Raw genomic sequence first — 17,942 nt, 5'->3', positions numbered from 1 at the left:
TGAGAGAGAAATATGCCTTTCAGTATTAGGGGTCAGTCAGAAAGGAGAAAAAATGCTGACCAAGCTGTGTTGTGACAAATGGTTCATCTTCAGGACTCTAAACTTGAAAGCCTGCCACATCTCGAGTTTCTGCATGCTGACCTCCTTCCAAACCTTGACTGTGCCTTTGGCTTAAACCTTGTCTACACCCTGTTCTTTCGCCTACTCTTGTGTTTTTGTGACCATGCAATAAGTCCATTTCAGACCTTGTAAGGATCATCGAAAGCTTTAAAGTCCTCTGGCCAAGTGTACTTTTGTTGTCTCCCTCACAAAAGAGAGGCTCTCTATTTATGAAATGTCGCCAAATGTTAGTCTCGCTTTGAGGCTTGTTAACCTCAATCTCCAACAACACAGCCTTTTGGTTGTGTCCCTTCTGGAGCGTGTGCAGCAACGAGGGCGGCTTAACCTGCGCTAGATGAGTCATGTTTAATTTAAACAGATTAATGTTAGGGATTATTGGTGTTTATCAGTCACAAGCCACACCATTTCAGAAATATTTGACAGAATTTTGAAGCCTGTATATTTACTCCAATCAGCCAAAATGTTTACCTGGGAAATGCTTGAATTAACAACAGGAAATGTTCCTAAGAATCATTTTTTTTGTACAATCAATTCATTTAAAATCCTTATTTTTTACCAGTACCTAACTATAATATTTACTTTTGTCTAGAAGGACGTATCGGCATCACAAACGCCAGCTATTTCACACGCTCCTAGATGTCAGTAAATCTCTTATTTCCTAAATGATGTACTATTTAAAAGAAAAAAGTTATCACAATGTTCGTCACTGCAGAAATTTAAATGTTTTTGCAAACAGCTGGAAACATCTGTCTTTTGAGATACAGTCAACAATGAAATTCTATCCTTTTAAAAAATGTACATTCTTCTTTGGTGAGACATATTTTCCATCCTTGACATGCAACTACCCCTCCGTTGCTTTCATCTATCATGGAAAACCACAACCCAGCTGAGGAAAGGATGACAGTTGGCTGCAGACGCACAGCTCTGGGCCGTGTAAACACGCATAATCTACAATTCATCGAGTCTTTTGATCAATAGCTTTCAGTGTTCATACAGAGTTCATACTTTTTCATAACCTGTCTGTTAGATTAATGATCTATGGTTGAAATAATGAAACTACAGATTGCCAAAGAGCTGTTTGATGCTTTATTTTTGTAATCATCTCAATTCCACTTTTGCTACTTTAATGCAAGGTACGACATTCCATTTTGAATATGGTATTTCTTCAATGGTTGATACTTTTTTTTTGTATTGCCAGTTTTGTAGTTTTTGTAACTGTAGAGATTATTTTGTCTTCAGAGTAAATAAATATATTTGAACAGTATTGCATGTGCTTGTCTCTTGTAAAGTTGCAGCATACACATTTGTGTGTTTATGACAAGTTATGAATCGGGGAGCTTATACAATAACATTTGTGGAATTTACAGAACACAAGAGTTCCATTTTCAAATCAATTATTTAATGTATTGTAAAAGCATTCAGACAGTATATGATGGCACTGATAACTGATGCAGTGGGAATGTAGTATTACACTGCCCTCTAAAGGTCAGACTCACAACACCAAGGCTTGGCCTTGCAGTTTTTATACCTACAAATTGTAGCTTAATAAAGTGTGTGATTAGCCAGTGGCATTTAAGAGCAGACCTTTAAAGGTTATATTCACACAACACTTTTTTTTTAAATTTACTTAAAATTGTATTTGTCATATGTGCTCAGATTTTAAAACCCTCCAATCTTAAATATAATTTCATTTAAACATTACATTTGAAGAGCAACACGTCGTTCCGGAAAGAATATCCCTGTTGCTGGATTTTCCAGACTTGCTGTGGACATTTTTCAGAGGGACTAATTCTTTGATAGCAATTAGTTAAAGGCAGAAATCTCAAAAACTTGAGCACATAAAACCAGAAATGACCCCTTTGCGAGATGGCACATAAGTAAACAAATGTCTGTAATTTTGTGAAAACAGGCTAAAATGTTCAAATACAAGAGCACTCTTCAGGCATAATGTTGGGCAAGGTCTCATGCTTGAACGAGTACCAGCCGTCAGATGTTGTGGTGATCCTCAGGGACTTCATGGTCCCTGGGACCGGAGCGCAGCACTGTGTGATCCCCAGCATTGCGGCGGTTCGATCCCAGGCTGAGCAGTTCCCATGACAGTAGTAGAAAGTCAGCAGCTTTGGATGGACGATCCAGTTGTCCCAGCCCAGCTCCTCGAAGCTGATTTCAATCTCTGCTCTGTGGCAGTCGGCGTGCAGAGGTCTCTCCTGAGAGGGCCGCCGGAGCAGGTCCATAGCAGAAGGAGACCAGGGGATGGTTACTGGTGCGTGGCGGGGGGAGCGGACAGGACCCCGAGGCCGAGTGTGGAGATGAAGAAAGGGCGTCTTGTCTGGTTCGTTGGTGTGGCACTGACAGGCTGGACAGCGGACCTGGAGCAGAAAAGGGCCCTCGCACAGAGAGGCTAGCAGGGTTTGATCCAGGTAGTAGGTGGTCCATCCATCTGGGCTGGTCTTTGATGGATCTTCCGCCGCCCGAAGAAGCTGCTGTGCCGAAGTGAGAATGAACAGCTGGGCGGAGGAGTTGGCTGAGGCTCCTTTGCCTGCATAGAACCAGAAGTGGGCAGATGTGACCAGGGTCTCGTGGTTGTTCATGGAGGGCTGGAAGTAATATGTGAAGTGGCTGGTGGAGGTTTTTCCAGGAGCTGAGTCAGGTCCGGCACAGGATGAGTCTGCCAAAGTGATATAAGCGAGCAGTGAGCGATGTTTATTGCTTTTTATAGTGGGCAATTTGGGGCTCCCTCTGGGTCCTGCTGTTATCTAGAGGAGTCTCCAGTGTCTACGGCTTCTTTTAGATAACACACAGCACTGTACATTTTAATGAGATTTACAAACAAATTATAATCACCTATAAAATCTGTTTTTATGCTGAACTCCAGTGGTTTAACTTCTGCTGCAGTTATGTACTAGCATGGTCCTACCAGACTCTACAGTCTGGCCTCTCTCCATTGACAAGCACAACCCCAACGTCAACGTTCAAATCTGTGAATATACTGCAAACCCACACGTAGTACTGAAGGAAACCGAACATTGAGCGGAAGTACGTAGGAGGGCGAAGCCAGGCTAGTTATGTACAGCTGTTCTCTTCCATGTATGTCCAGGACACTGTGACATCACGTCAGTGAAACAGACTATCGACCAGAGAGGGCCATCAAACTGCATTTCAGCCTGGTGTTAAGTTGCTCTTTAAAGCCCATTTAACACAAACAGTTAACAAACAGGGTCTTTAAGTTAAGGCCACTTCAATTGTTTCTATGATCTGGAAGGACACCTGCCTACACCAACTTAGAGCATATTAATATACAGTGTAAGTATTTGAATTTATTTGTTTCACATCTGCAGCTTGCATATAGTGAGTTTACGGCATTATGAAATAATGACAATATGACAATGACATATATAAGGAATATATGACAATTTAATCTAGGCAGTGTGGTTCAAAGAAAGAACAAAAATTGAAATTTTCACTGAAGCACTTTGCTGCATTTTTAGAGAAGACTAAATATTTAAGATTTATTTTCACATGAATGGGCAGTTTAGTTGTGCAGTTGCAAGTAAAAATATGATACATTGGTGCTTTATTGGAATGTGTTTGTCCATTATATTCTTTTGAATATCCGGGTATGTATAATTTCGCTCCCACAGAAAACCAAATGTTTCCTATTATTGAACAAAAACACACTTTTTCTTTTGGATTAAGGAAGCTGTGCACATAGAATAAGGGGAATTGAGTTTTAGAAGTATAATTCAGGTAAAGAAAACAACAACAACAACAAAGCTTCTCACCAGAGCTGGGAAAGAGAATAATTTGAGATGTTTCTTTGGTCGGTCTGGTTTTATGGTTGACCCACGCTGTCCTGCTTGTCCTGGGGGCCCTCAGGGGTGCATGCCTTGCTTCTGGCTGGGCTGTGTCCCTATCAGGACCGCGCACTAGAGGAGGCTCCTCCAGCCCGAGGCCCTCCAGAACCCGCTCCCTGAACCAGGACAACACCGCTTCCCGGGCCAGCTCCTCTCCGCTGCAGGCTTGTGTCAGCATGTGGATCCACAGAGGTCCCAGGATGAAGAGAGCACAGGACACCATGACCCTACTGTTTACTGACAACCACTTGATACTTTTGGGTGCAAAATACCTTCCACCCGTAACAAATAAAATTGGTTCAGAGTTTCTACAAATATGGAGGTCCGGTTAGCCCCAGAAACTTCAATTTCTTCTGGGACTTTCTTTATTCTCACACGTATTAGTCTGGCTCTGGCTCTATCTGGGTCTGAGGTAAGTCTGCAAGAGAAAAAGCCATTTGTTGCCAACACATAAATGGAAGATAGCAAAGAATGGCCTTGACGGTTGGGATGTTGCATTATCTGTTTCTGTAGCTGTTTCACCCAGCATCGAGGGAACGTGTCGCATGTTTTATTTTCTTCTTTTGTTTCCCACAGAGTTGCTTTTCGTTGGCATATATTTGAGGGTATAGAAACCAGTCACTGTCACATACTGTACGTGGAAAGGTTTTTTTACACTCTACTTCATTGCTAAGTCTTCAGAGTTATTTTGCTTTTACGTGAAAATTATAACACACTCTAAGCCACAAGTGTCAAACTCGAGGCCCGTGGGCCGAACCCGGCCCCGTGCCCATTTAGATCCGGCCCGCTTATCAATGTAGGTTCACAATAGACTTTGGGCGGCCTTGTTGTGCGCCAAACCAAAAACAAGGGAAATTGTCTTTAAAACTGCAATTATCTGACATTTAGAGCAGAATTTTGGCAGCTTTGTCAACTTTGAGACTCATAAATTCCCCCAGAAGCAGAGAGAGAGTTCATATTCAATTTATTGAATTAAGTCCATTAATAACTGGGTACCTTCGTAGCTTCACTGGTAGAACAAACACCCGTATAAAGAGGCTTAGTCCTTCATGCAGCGGCCGCGGGTTCAACCCCAACCTGTGACCCATCGCTGCATGTCATTCCCCCTCTTTCTCCCCTTTTAACTCCAAGCCGGTCGGATAGAAATGCTTAAAAAAAGAAAAAGAAAATATGTCATCTTTGGTTTGCTTGATTTGCTAGATCGACAGAAATGCAACAAAATTGAAAGAAGAGCAAATTAAAAAAAAAAGTGACAAAACTATTTCAGAAAGCCACAAAAAGTTGGTAAAAAAATCCAAAATGATGAAAAATGCTACAAAGATGTAGCTGTAAATGCATACAAAACGCAACATACAGTACTACAGTCAAATATATATGACTTTATCAATAACACAAAAGCATGTCAATGAACTTTACATGTCTAGCCCTTCATGTGTGGCCCTTAGAAAATAAGTTTGGCCCCTCTGCACTAAACTAATGTAGCATACAGTACGTAATCCTGATTATATTAAATAACACATTTTCTGATTTTTTCTCATCACCTGCAATATGTGGAAAATAACTGCTTACTGTAAATATACCAAAAAACAAGTTTCAAAGTCAAATAAAAGATATCTTTATGTTTGTAGCCTTGTAGACCAACCTTCTCATTAAAACACGAATGGGTGCCCTTTATTGCAGAAGAGATTATCGTGCACACGTTGACCCCATCGTGGCGGGCATATCTAACACTGACACACACACACCTGTTTTCCCACTAAACAAAAAGTCTCTGCAAGGCAAAGCTTTTGTCTTTATCGGACTGGCCTTGAAATGTTTTTTTGTGTGTTTCTGTGGGCCTACTAGGACATTTTATCAGCTGTTTAACAGGCCAAAGACCAGATGTTCCCCAAAGCTTTGTTTTTTGAGCTAACCAGTTGTCTTTAGAGTTAACCAATGTTCATGAACACTCAAGGTGTTGTTAAAAATACTAATTATTACAAATGATTTGATGAAACTCAAATAGACTAGGTAAGGATACACTACATACCATTAGTTGCATAAAACAATGTAGGGCGGCCTAATGCTTTTATACATTTTTAGTGCATAGAATACTCAGCTAGTAAAATAATAATTGTTGACATGATTTTATAAATCATCTTTTAATCTTAAACATACACAGTGAATTTTTTGGGATGAACTGTTATCTGTGAATGGCTACCTTCGCGACTATCTTACCTATCATTATATTTGCTAATTAATATGTTAGATCATGTTAAGACATTTAAACCCCTGTTGAAGATCTCTTGTTTCTGACATTTGATCAGTGAGAATATAACTTGTTAAATAGCGGCCACTGTGGTCACAAGTAGTAATTACAGATAACTGGCACTTTGACGTGTCACAGCTTCTTGTACATAGCTTTTGTAAATTTTTATATTGTATATTAAAGTTTTAAATCCCATCAAGTTTGCCTGTTCATTATTTCATGATAATATATAATAATTAATTTCTGCTCATGCACAGAAAGTTTAAGTAATAATACAATTGGTATCATGGTTGTTAAAGTTTTTTAAAGGTAGGGGAATGTAAAAAAAGAACGTTAGGGGAACGTTCTCTAAGAGTTGTAACTTTAGGTGAACCCATCTGGAACATTCTCTAAAGGTTGCAACGTTAGGGGAACGTTAGGGGAACATTCTGAGAACGTTTGATGTAACCAGAAAGTAACGTTCCCACAACATAATACCAACTTTCCTATGCAACCTAAACACAACCAAAACCTAACCAAACCTAACCTTCGGGAAACGTTCCCGCAACCAAAAACGCACGTTTCCAGAAGGTTCTGTGAACCAAAAATTGTTCACTGGGAAACAGGCAAACGTGTAAATAATAGAAAAGAAGGAAAGCTCAATTAAATTTAGCAAAGCCGGTTTCAAGGTTCTGATATTGTTCATTCTGGCTCACTGCCATGGCTCTTTTTTTTCATCATCATCGATGTTATTAGCAACACCTGCGCAAACCGCCAGGCAACGAAAAGCTCTCCTGGTGAGTTAGCTAGCTACACACTTTGCTTTGCGTTAACATCTAACAAATGTCTGTTTGTGGCATACTGCAACGTAACGTAAGCCTGGCAGTAACAGTAGACTATATATTAATATTAACGGTCTATGCAGTAACAGAGCAAACAAGAGAAGTGTCAAAAAGTCAGCACACTGACGCAGTAACGTCTATTACACAGCAATGTCAAGCGTTAGCTAAACTTAGCTAATGTTAGCTTAGCAACAAATGAACTAATTAGCTCTATTATTAATGTTTTACTAATCACAAATTGCGTACTCCCCATGATGTCTTTCCTAGCTGATTCCCTAATGAAACGTTTCATCAATTTGATATGAATTCTTATTTCTTCATCTTACCTGTTGTAATATCTTTGTTTCCGGTTTATTACAATGCCCTGTGCCGTATACTAGGGCGCTAGCTAGGGTGCTTGCCATAGACAGTTAAAGAAAGTGGTCCTTGCCTAATCTATGAAGCGTTTGATTTAAGTTGAATGTAATTTTCAGACGGGTTACAGCCATCTATTTCTTTGGGCTCCTGCTTTTTGAATACAAAGGTGTCTTGCTGTGTCAAGCAGGTCCCAGTATCCCAGGTTTTGTGCATGACAGTTTTACTATAACCTCAACACCTGTCTGTTTAAATAATTGTTTTAGCAATATGTCTGCCCTTTCATTTCCTTCCACCCATACATGAGCAGGAACCCAAAAGAAGAAGATGTCAAATCCCCTCTGTAGCCTGAAGAGCACATGGAAAATGGCATACACAATATCCTGCCTGCGTGACAACTTTCCAGACTTTGACTGTGCTGAGAAACAGAAGCAATTACAACACTGGGGTTGTTATTATTTTCTTCCACCCCATTGTAATGCTAACAATATTCCAAGTACATCAGCTATATATGCCCACTGAAAGTCGGTCTGAAAGGCTCTTTTTCACTGCATCATTGCGTCACTACATCATAATGAAGAATGCACCACCTGTGTGCCCCAGTCTCTGCTTCTTTTGAGCCTGAATTTCTTGTTTTGTACTATTATCTGCTTGGGTAGCATTTTAGGTTTCTCTTTTAATTTTTCCTGCTGATTGGATCTATGGATGGCATAAGGAATCTCCACGGAGGTATACCTGAGAATGGAACAGTGGGGCTAATAAATGCTATAAAGTGAATTGCCTCTAGCTCCACACTTAATCCATGTATTGTTTTTGAAGTACATGTGGGACACTTAATACTAATACTTGTGACACACTTAATACTACCAGTCTTATTGTCCGGACCAAATTATGCAGGTTTTTTAAACCTCTATATATGGGCGCCCGCTCCACCAACTGAGCCATCTGGGCGCCTTAAGATGCTGAGAATATTAATTGTCAGACTGAAATGAAAAATGAAATCATTTACCAGAAGAGGGCGTTAAAACACTACATCACCAGATGTGTCTTTCATGACACACAGGCATGCAATACAGGTATGTACTTGATCTGAAATTGTATGTGCATAATTAAGCCTATTCAGCATGATTTTAACAACTGTAACTCAACATGAACTCTTATCCCATCATAATGTTGAAGAAGATAAGAAAGAAAAGTCTCAAATTAGTTCAGTGAAGGAAAGCTGGATCAGTACTACATCTGATGCTTAGAATTTCTTAAACATTAAGTAAGTAAAATGGTAAAAAGATGCATAAAAGCCAGGTGCTATTCTTGGTTGAGGACAGGCTAATTCCTGCAGTTTAATGGGTAAAGAAGTCAAACTCTGAGAAATACATGATAAATAAGGAAATAGGTTGAACATTTTCATATTTACATCCCCCATTCGGTATCACGGGGAGAAAAAATATTTAAAATGAAAAGTTAACTGACTTTCACACATACATAAAATAGATTTTACTGGTGCAGATGTGGCAAAACGACAAAAACACAATCCTTAGTTGCACTCTTTTAATAATTAATCTCATCACATTGTTTTTGATATGTGTTTGGATAAAACCAATGGATAAATTGGATGAAATTAGAGTTGCAAGAATGAACCAATTAGTTGTCAGCTGTTAAATGAATCGCTAAATACTATGGTAATTGATTAGATCGGTTTGATTCATCTTTAATGTTAAGAAAAGTACAAATTCTCTGACTCCAGCTTCTCAAATATGAATATTTTTCTAGCTTTGTCTCTCTTGAGGTTGCACACTGGACTTCGGGAAACACGGATTGATGCTTTTCACCATTTTCCTATTTCCCATTTTACATTTTATAGACCAAACAACCCATGTCAATGAAATAAATGAGGACGTCACCGCTGATCCCTGAGATGCTGTTGTCAGATTTAGATCTCCTACAGGTTACAGGAAAACATCCTCAGGTATGACACGTTTAACACTTCAACTGTCTGCAAAAAACGTGCACAGTGGGGGGAGATCCTCACAGTTAGCAGGTGCGCCCAGATTGTCAGAGTTGGCGGTAACATCGCATGATTGGTTGCCCTTACACCTGAGGGTAAATTCAAAAGAAAAGCAAAGGTCATTGATTTATATTTTTTACATTAGGTGTTATATTGGTTGCGTTTTGGCAAAAACCCAACCAATTTGAAGATAAGGCCGATTCTGCATTGGGAAAAAAAATAACCAGCCATTTATACTGCTAGTATTATTATTACCATACAGAGATTTACTACATCTACAGTATGTTCATTATTATTGTATAGCACAAATAGTAATGTCAAAAAAAAATGATATTCAAGAAAAACAACAATATAGAACAAATGGCTCATTCCCTTGGTCTCCACTCAAGTCTTTTGTCTTCAGGACCAATACACACATTGTATTCAGGTGTCCCGCAGCTGTGGACCTTGCACAGAAGGTCATTTTCCAAGGTCGGTGCAGATGGTCACGGCCACACGCCCGAAATTGGCCTTCACAATGGTAAGGGCTCCTGTTTCTGAGGGCGGAAAAGAGATAAAAACGAAATGTTTCATAACACAGACAAGAATGACTTAAGCTAAATAGAAACCGTATTAGATGTACAATAAATTAAGTCTTAAGCATATCTCCACTATACCTTACAATTGTAATCTGTGTGTGTGTGTGTGTGTGTGTGTGTGTGTGTGTGTGTGTGTGTGTGTGTGTGTGTGTGTGTGTGTGTGTGTGTGTACTGTAGATGGTATTGATTGCATATATAAGTATGATTATATTTATTTAAAAAAAATCATGGGGAGACTTTTTTTTTTTAAATAAACAAACATATCCATCTGTAAAAACATCAGGAGATAAGGACTGGTCTTAGTTTGCAAATCCTAAAATCATCCCAACATCTTCAGTGGTATCTGCAGAAAAGCAAAATATTAACAAGTGAGTGATTGTAGGAAAGGGAAAGAATGGAGCTGAAGCCTGATAGAAAAGAAGGTGGTGAGAGTAAATAATAGAATACTTACAGCGTTGCAGCTGGCTGTTTACACCAGGACAGGCCCCATCGTACAGTCTAATCTAGTTTCTTCTGGTTTACGATTGGTAGATTACAGAATAAAAAGATTTACTGAAATAAACAAAACATGGAAGGAAATCATATAAATAATTTCAAACACCAAGTTGCAGCCAGAACTAAAAGATACAAAACATAAAGAAATATAATTGAACCTTTCAAATGACCACATAACAACATCATTTGGTCCCATTTTTACAATAACACTCTGTTAGTGACCATTAAAGACATCAGAACAGGTGGTACTCACAGCCGATGATTGCCAATCTTGGGAAAAACATCCTGTCAGCCGTAGCAAGTGATGATTACACAGCAGAACACAGTTTCTTACACGTACATCCTTAAATAGGAGCACCCTGAAAACCTACAGTAAACAGCCCTGGGGGTGGACACAGTACACTGCATACAGGACAGAATTTGATTATGACGATGTTTTAGGAGGCTGTTTTTAAGGTAGAAGACGAATATTATCACAAACAGTGAGGTCCAGGACTCTGGCTGTATTTCTTATACTTGGATAAATGATTTTAAGTCCAAATGAACTGGAGTCTTCCGTGGCTGGAGGACTTGTCGCCACAGCTCCTCAAAGTCAAACCTGCCATGAGCAGAATAAAGTCGGGGAGATCTGAAGCATGCCCTTTCAAACTCAGTCATCCTTTACCTCAGCCCGTTCCCTCAGAGGGGTGTCAGTGGATCAAGGTGCTTTTCTTAAGTTTGACAGTTGCTTTTTCAGAAAAAATAGTACGTGTGTGTGTGTGTGTATATGTTCAAACAAATCAACAGTATAGTACATAAACGCATCAGTGTTCATTGCGCGATTACCAGCACGGCCATGGGTGCAGGACGTGCATCTGCTATTTAAATGACGTGGGTGCTGGACGGGAAATTGACAACTGTGTAAGTCTTGTCTGTCTTGCCATGGTGTATGACCCGTGAGACAAAACTGTCTTCTACAGCGTCACCTTGTTCCTCAGGCAGATATAAGCCTCCCACACAGCGCTTTCTGTTTCCTTTAATGACTCTGTTTCAACCTACATGTGTCTAACTGGGTGATCATACACCTGATTATGATCTTGCAAAACTGCAAAAAGTGTACCAATAGGAATTGAGGCTGTGGGCGCCCGGATAGCTTGGTTGGTAGAGCAGGCAGCTGAATATTGAGGTTTACTCCTCAGCGCCGCAGCCGCAGGTCGGAGTCCGACCTGCGGCCCTTGCATGCACGTCCTTTCCCTCTCTCCCCCCTTTCATGTCTTCAGCTGTCCTGTCAAAGTAAAGGCCTAAAAATCCCCCCCCCCCCCCCATAAAACAAAAAAAACAAAATCAATGCTGGCAAAGAGTAGTACCACCAAATATCGATTTAATTTAGATTATCCTTTTCTTTGCTCACTTGCATTTTGTAAAATAATAATAAAAGCTATTTTAGTTATACTTTTTAAAAGCCTTTTTAGTGTGTGTGTGTGTGTGTCTGTCTATATATATATATATATATATATATATATATATATATATACACAAAACTTTGTCTAAATACTTTAAGCAATTATTTAACTAATGACAAACTTTCAACATCATACACAGTACATGATGGTCGGAGAGTGTTGTGGGCGGGACATTAAGTCAGACTCAGTGTTGACTGAAACCGAAGCAGAGGGACGGACGCAGAGCTGCAGCTGAGCCAAAGTAGCACCCTTTTTAATTCATTAACTTTATCGGTTATCAGGCAATTAAAACCCAGCTACAGATAATCTGCAAACGGCCTGGTAATCGGTCCATCCCTACCCGACCACTTACATTGCAAGCCATTGTTATATCACTGTCCTACAGTTGTATGAATCACTGCCCTTTATTCTTAGACTTTCTTTTTATAGCAACTCCAACTGCCACATGCATGCTGTTTCTGTTCTGCCTGTCACACACACAAGCCCTTTAGATAATGTTATCAACTGTGTGTGTGCGTGTGTGTGTGCGCGCTCATGCGTGCGTGCGTATCAGTCATACATGGCAGCCCAAGATATGTGACCTATCTGTGGTGGTGCAGCTGTCGTTCCCAACCTGGGGGAGTTTGGGGCGGTGAAGCAGGGAGATGGGGGAGAGAGAGAGAGAGACAGACAGCATGAGGTGATTAAAGTGCTCCGAAGATAAAAAGGTTAAATTGTATTTTATTTCTTATGTAAGTACCCAAATGTAGTTCCACTAGAGCAGAAGGCCTGAGTGGTTTGACATTTCGGATAAAGGCTCTCCCTCGGTCTCACCACTCTTCACCAGGGCGGAATCTGTTGAAAGGGACCATGGTAACTTTTTTTTTTAATTAGCATGGCCTGCTAATGCTACTTGATCTAGGGTGGACTTACACCTACAGCCTCTGCTCACTAAAGGACACGCAGAGACACGGGCTCTAGCAAATGATTTGAGATGAAATATTTTGCTTCATGGATCTTGTTACCTTAACTTTGACTTTGCAGGGATGTCCAAAGGGATTCCTTTCAGCTTTAGTAGCAAAAGTGAGGTAAGATGCACTTCTTTGTATTATCGGGAGAAGTCTATTTTAAGAAACTCTATGGCTCATTAAATTAGTGGGATATCAGAAATGAGCATATGCAGCAAATGCAGATGCTAATGTATTCTTTGATCATTCATTATGCTATTTATTGCCATTTTGAATAGTTATGAAAAATTACTTAATTATGAAAGTCCCAATCCTAAAAACCAAAAAAATTAGGCCCTTTGTGAGCTGGCGTAACTCGTTTTTCAGGAAGAACTACTTAGGAAAAGGTTGTCAGAGGTAATAGTGGGGAAGAAACGGGAAGCAAATCCCTGCCTTCAGTGTATAAGTCCTTTGGGCCATCCTACTAACCTCATTTGTAAGACTTCTATAACTTATATCACATGCTTTTAAACACCCCTGGCTCCTGTTTTCAATAAAAGATCACACACACCAGTATCGTCTCGAATCGTCACATCCCGGCTACAGTACCATGACTACTTCTGTCTGTATTGCACATTACGTGTGTACTACGTTCACAGGTTGATGCGTAAGAGAAATATTAGGTCATGTATTGCTTTGCTAGAGAATACTCCAACAATGTAATACCCAACAAATATGTTTATTGTATGCACCAAACAACAAGGCAAATCCCCTGGAAGTCTAATCCTCGGTAATGAACACTAAGTTTTGGGGGACTTGCAGGAGGCCGATAAAAAGGCACCCACATCTTGACATTTAGCCCACCGTATGGATCAAAATCCCAAAACGTTGGATCCTACACTTCACATAAAGCAACTCAACAATAGCATCTTTAGTGAGGTCTCCATTTACTGAATGTAGAAGGCCTTCATTTTTAAGGTTTTTGCACAGCAATGCTGTCATTTTTATGGATAGGAACTTATTATTCACAAAACAACTGCACAAGGATGCGTGTCATAAAAATCTAATTGCAGGTTGTTTTAAGCCGTTTGAACGAATTAACACTGATTTGAATTTTATCTGATGAGCATACTCACTAGCAAACTGTGTCTATATTCAAACTGTGAAATATCCGAACATGACATTGACGTCATTCTGATTGATGCACTCTGGTCATTGCAGTCCCCGGTGCAACAGCCCAGGTCAACCATCCTCTGCCCTCCCTGTGAGCCCAGAGATATCTGAAGCAATGGAGTCTTCCAGAAGAGACGTTCAGTAACTGCAGCTCATCTTGATAGCCCGATCAATTACCAGCTAAAAACTCCTGGCCGTAAAGAAGTACGAAAGAAATCAAGATGGCAGAAGGCCCTGGATCCAGTCCCAATCTCGACATCCCATCCAAGAGGCCCAAAATCAGCAAGGACCAGATTGTTCCAGACGCTGGGGTCGCAGTGCCGGCACCCACGGCGCCAGTTTTCACCCGCAAACTCCGTAAAGCAGCCGTAGGAACAAGTTGTGATATCCGGCTGAGGGTGTCAGTGGCAGGATTTCCGAAACCTCTGCTGACTTGGTACCACAACGATGAGCTCCTCCCTGCATCAGAAGCCCAGGACTCAGGCGGGCTGTGGATACGGGACTGCCGCACGAGCGACGCTGGCTTGTACACATGCGTGGCGACCAACGAGCTGGGCGAGGCAAGCTGCAGTGCTGTCTTGGCCATTATGGACCTTGGTGAAGGTAATCACAAGCAACTGGAACTTACACTGTCTTTACTTACATATAACACCTCGTATTTGGCAATAGCTTCTTTTTTTTTTAAGCTCCAAAAGGGTCATCAAATGGACCAATCACTAATTGAAACTGGTCTAGCATTTCCTTGTGTACATATAGAACACCGGTTGATTTAGGACAAACACTGGAACACCCTTATATTTCTAGATAAAATATTAAAATCTGTTAAACTTCTTGCCATTCTCAACACTTTTCTAATTCACATTAGATCCCTTGATACATTATCCCAGTCGGTGAAAGCTCACCCAGACAACACAATATATCCCAGACTTTGCTTTTGATCATCAGACAGTTTCCATGTCTGCAGATCAGCACCAGGGGACACTTAAAATAAGCTTGTTGATTAAGTAGAGACTTGTTGGAGGGGAGGAGGATCGCCATTCCTTCCTATTAGCTGCTCAGCGGAACCTTTGGTGGCTGTTTGTTATGTTTACTGAGCTGAGGAAGTCGGGGTTCGGGCACCTGGCAAGAACATTCCTATTGGGATGTTGTGTCTAATTTCAACCAGGAAACTTGGGAAATTCCCATGAGCCTGTGGAAAGTAACCTTCAAGACATTAAAACAGAGAAACAGCGGCTGTTACATCGGCAATCACTATCATCAGCTGCTGTATATTAACGTAGTGAATCCAGCACAGTAATGTAATCTAGTAACATGGTTGTCAACATAATGCAAGAAGGTTAGACTGCAAATACACTACCGGTCAAAAGTTTGGGGTCACTCACAAATTTCCATTGGACTCCATTATAGACAGAATCCCAGCTGAGATCAGTTGCCTTGTTTTTTTTAACCAGGGCAGCAGTTTCCAGATTACATTATGTGCTTACATAATTGTAAAAGGGTTGTTTAATGTTTTCTTAGTTAGTTTTTTAAAATAATATCAGATTAGTAAACAAAATGTGCATTTGGATCATTGGATGAATGGTTGCTGATAATGGGAAATGTAGATATTGCATTAAAGATCAGCCACCCACCCAGATCAGCTGGTATCCTGTCTATAATGGAGTGGAATGGTAAGTGACCCCAAACTTTCGACCGGTAGTGTACATGTTTTTTATACTATGGTTTGAAATCAATACATCTGGCCAAAGAGAGTGAAATCCAGCGCATTTTCCAGCGTTAACAGAGCAATCCCGGAAGTAAAACGTTGTGGATCTAGTCTAAGTTTGGGTAGGTTTAACCGAGGATGAAAACCTTCAAGATTTTAATTTTGCAGAATAACTATTTGAAAGCTGTTACTTACCAAGTTCAGGGTTAAGCTGTAAAGACGATCTCTGTGTTAGAATTGCTGCCGTTGCAGCTCCGTAACCTTTCCGGGACAGTTGGTGGGACAGTTTGCCTGGGGTCGGTCGTTCTGTCAGCATACAGTAAATTCACACTGCAAAGCATGCAAGATAGTTTATTTACAACAGATTATATTTTTCAAAAGTCTCTCTTGGAGCAGTCCTCACAACTCTCCAACTCTAACATATCATTAGCCTTTTCAGTTGCCTTTTTAATGCACTGGACTACAAATAATTTAGAGCAGGTTATGAAGTAACATACCAGGTACTACAAAAAATGTACCCGTCTCATGCATTGTTAACATTTCTGGATATGCTTTAGTGTTTTTCACTTGATGGATTTAAATGGATTGTCGAATGAATTATTTTCCACTTTATCTTGTCACATCTGCCTTGCAGAGATAAGGAGAGCATTTGTCAGTGAAGCTTTTGTGACTATTTTAATATCAACTCTCCTCCGTTCCTCAGTAACCAACTCAACTCAACCAACTGGATTAGCATAACCCAGAGCCCTATATGTCACCTAAAGCCTTGCAAGTCATGTGATGTTGGTTGCACTGCAGGTGTACTACAAAAAATATTACTATTAGGAAAATTGTGTTGTGTGTGCAATTGTGGCAAGAGAACACAATAACAGAACGGATCCTTGAATCAAGTAGTCAGTCTTCATCAGTCTTTCCTGTGGTTCTGTCTCTGTTCTTTCTTATTATGTGATATGCATTTTGAAGGTTTCTGAAACACATTTGGCTCACTTGAAATCAGTAGAAATAATATCCTACCATTGTTGCTAAGGATAAGAAAAATAGGATTTCTTCAGTTAAGGCCAACACCAGATATTCTTTATTTTTAGATAAAATGAGCAGTTTATGCACACCTGCTACACCTGCACTGCAGTTGCACCGTTATAAACTGCAATCAAATGTATCCAAACCTCAGATTCAACTAAGTGGTGATTCTCAACTTTATTAAGGGCCTAATAAGCAGACAATGTTCTGATAAATTTTAGAGCTGGCTCGCCAACTAAGGATATCAACATCACATTTGGTGGTATAAATACTCCTGACTAGTTTGCATCATCCAGTTGAGTGACAGAGTCTCATGCGTAGAATACAGAATAAAATGTTCAGTGAGGTCATTGTTCCCTTTGCCTGTGGAGAAAGTTGGGCTCACATGTCACCTGCTCTCACACTATTTGCTGGCACACGTAGTCCAGCTGGCACATCACTCAGCACCTCTCTGTCTCAGTCTCCTAGTTTTTGATCTTCTTACTTCAATCCAGCATCAGTTTCTACTTTTTGGCCTCTGTTCCTCATTGCCTATTTCTGCTTTTTGTCTCTTTCTTTTCATCTGTCACTCACTGTCTCCTCTTTTGTCTCTGCTCATTTCAGCTTAATTGAAGTTAAGAAGTTCAGATGTATCTAACAACGCTATAAGACAGCACAGATCACATGCATTATTTTTGGATTCAATCTGATTAACAATTGTATTACTTTCTTTCTCTCTATGTCCAGAGCTGTAGCCTTGACTTAGACTGTTGTGAGACTTAACCCTCTCAAATCTTCCTCTCTTTGAAATCCTGGACATAGCATAGCTGTGACATTTTAAATAAAAAGTTTACTAATGGTACAATTGAGCTGTCTATACATAAATTGGGCATTTTTTTTTAATTTGGTGCTACTTGGCCGTAGTATAGGTGAGAAGCAGGACATACAGTAACAGAATTTGGGTTTACATTTGATCACCGCTGCCTAGTTTGACAGTTTAATCTGAGTTTTGTCTGAGTTTGCGATCTAGGCACATGGTGGGAAGTTTAACATACTTAATGTACACATAGTACAAACAGTAGTATGATACAAAGTTGGTTGAATATTGGCAAAGTATCCCTTTCATTTTTTTTTCACCACAATGTTCTCATTTGTATTCATTCTCTGGATCCTAGCTGTCTATCTCTCTGACCTCTGCCTCCCTCCTACACCCCTTCCCCCC

General features: G+C 40.2%; 3 protein-coding genes across 10 annotated transcripts in view; 2 read left to right on the top strand and 1 right to left on the bottom strand.

The window, feature by feature from the left end:
• LOC117939228 (gap junction gamma-1 protein-like) overlaps nt 1–1,384 on the top strand; it is an 8,823-nt gene extending 7,439 nt beyond the window's left edge. For both annotated transcript variants that reach the window (XR_004655549.1, XR_004655550.1), the window contains exon 6: nt 4–1,384. The gene's annotated coding sequence lies outside the window, so the exon portion shown is untranslated. The remainder of the gene's footprint in view (nt 1–3) is intronic.
• Nucleotides 1,385–1,773: 389 nt separating this feature from the next.
• On the bottom strand, nt 1,774–4,519 carry inha (inhibin subunit alpha). Its single transcript, XM_034864350.1, has 2 exons — nt 3,903–4,519; nt 1,774–2,788 (listed from the first exon to the last, which is right to left on the bottom strand). Exons 1-2 carry the CDS (start codon nt 4,195–4,197, stop codon nt 2,040–2,042), a joined length of 1,044 nt encoding a protein of 347 aa, XP_034720241.1. The 5' UTR covers nt 4,198–4,519; the 3' UTR covers nt 1,774–2,039.
• Nucleotides 4,520–12,654: 8,135 nt separating this feature from the next.
• The window catches only part of spega (striated muscle enriched protein kinase a), a 49,036-nt gene continuing 43,748 nt past the window's right edge, over nt 12,655–17,942 (top strand). For 4 of the 7 annotated variants that reach the window (XM_034864272.1, XM_034864270.1, XM_034864271.1 and 1 more), the window contains exons 1-2: nt 12,657–12,984; nt 14,065–14,619. In XM_034864272.1, coding sequence (XP_034720163.1) covers nt 14,238–14,619 — 382 coding nt within the window. In that variant the 5' untranslated portion in view covers nt 12,657–12,984; nt 14,065–14,237. Of the gene's footprint in view, nt 12,985–14,064; nt 14,620–17,942 lie in introns of those variants that run through there. The other 3 variants (XM_034864274.1, XM_034864273.1, XR_004655544.1) reach the window with 2 other exon arrangements.

This window comes from Etheostoma cragini, chromosome 24 (assembly GCF_013103735.1).
Source record: "Etheostoma cragini isolate CJK2018 chromosome 24, CSU_Ecrag_1.0, whole genome shotgun sequence".
Lineage (NCBI taxonomy): Eukaryota > Metazoa > Chordata > Actinopteri > Perciformes > Percidae > Etheostoma > Etheostoma cragini.
The sequence above is the reverse complement of the archived record's forward strand: the minus strand, read 5'-3'. Positions and strand labels throughout refer to the sequence as shown.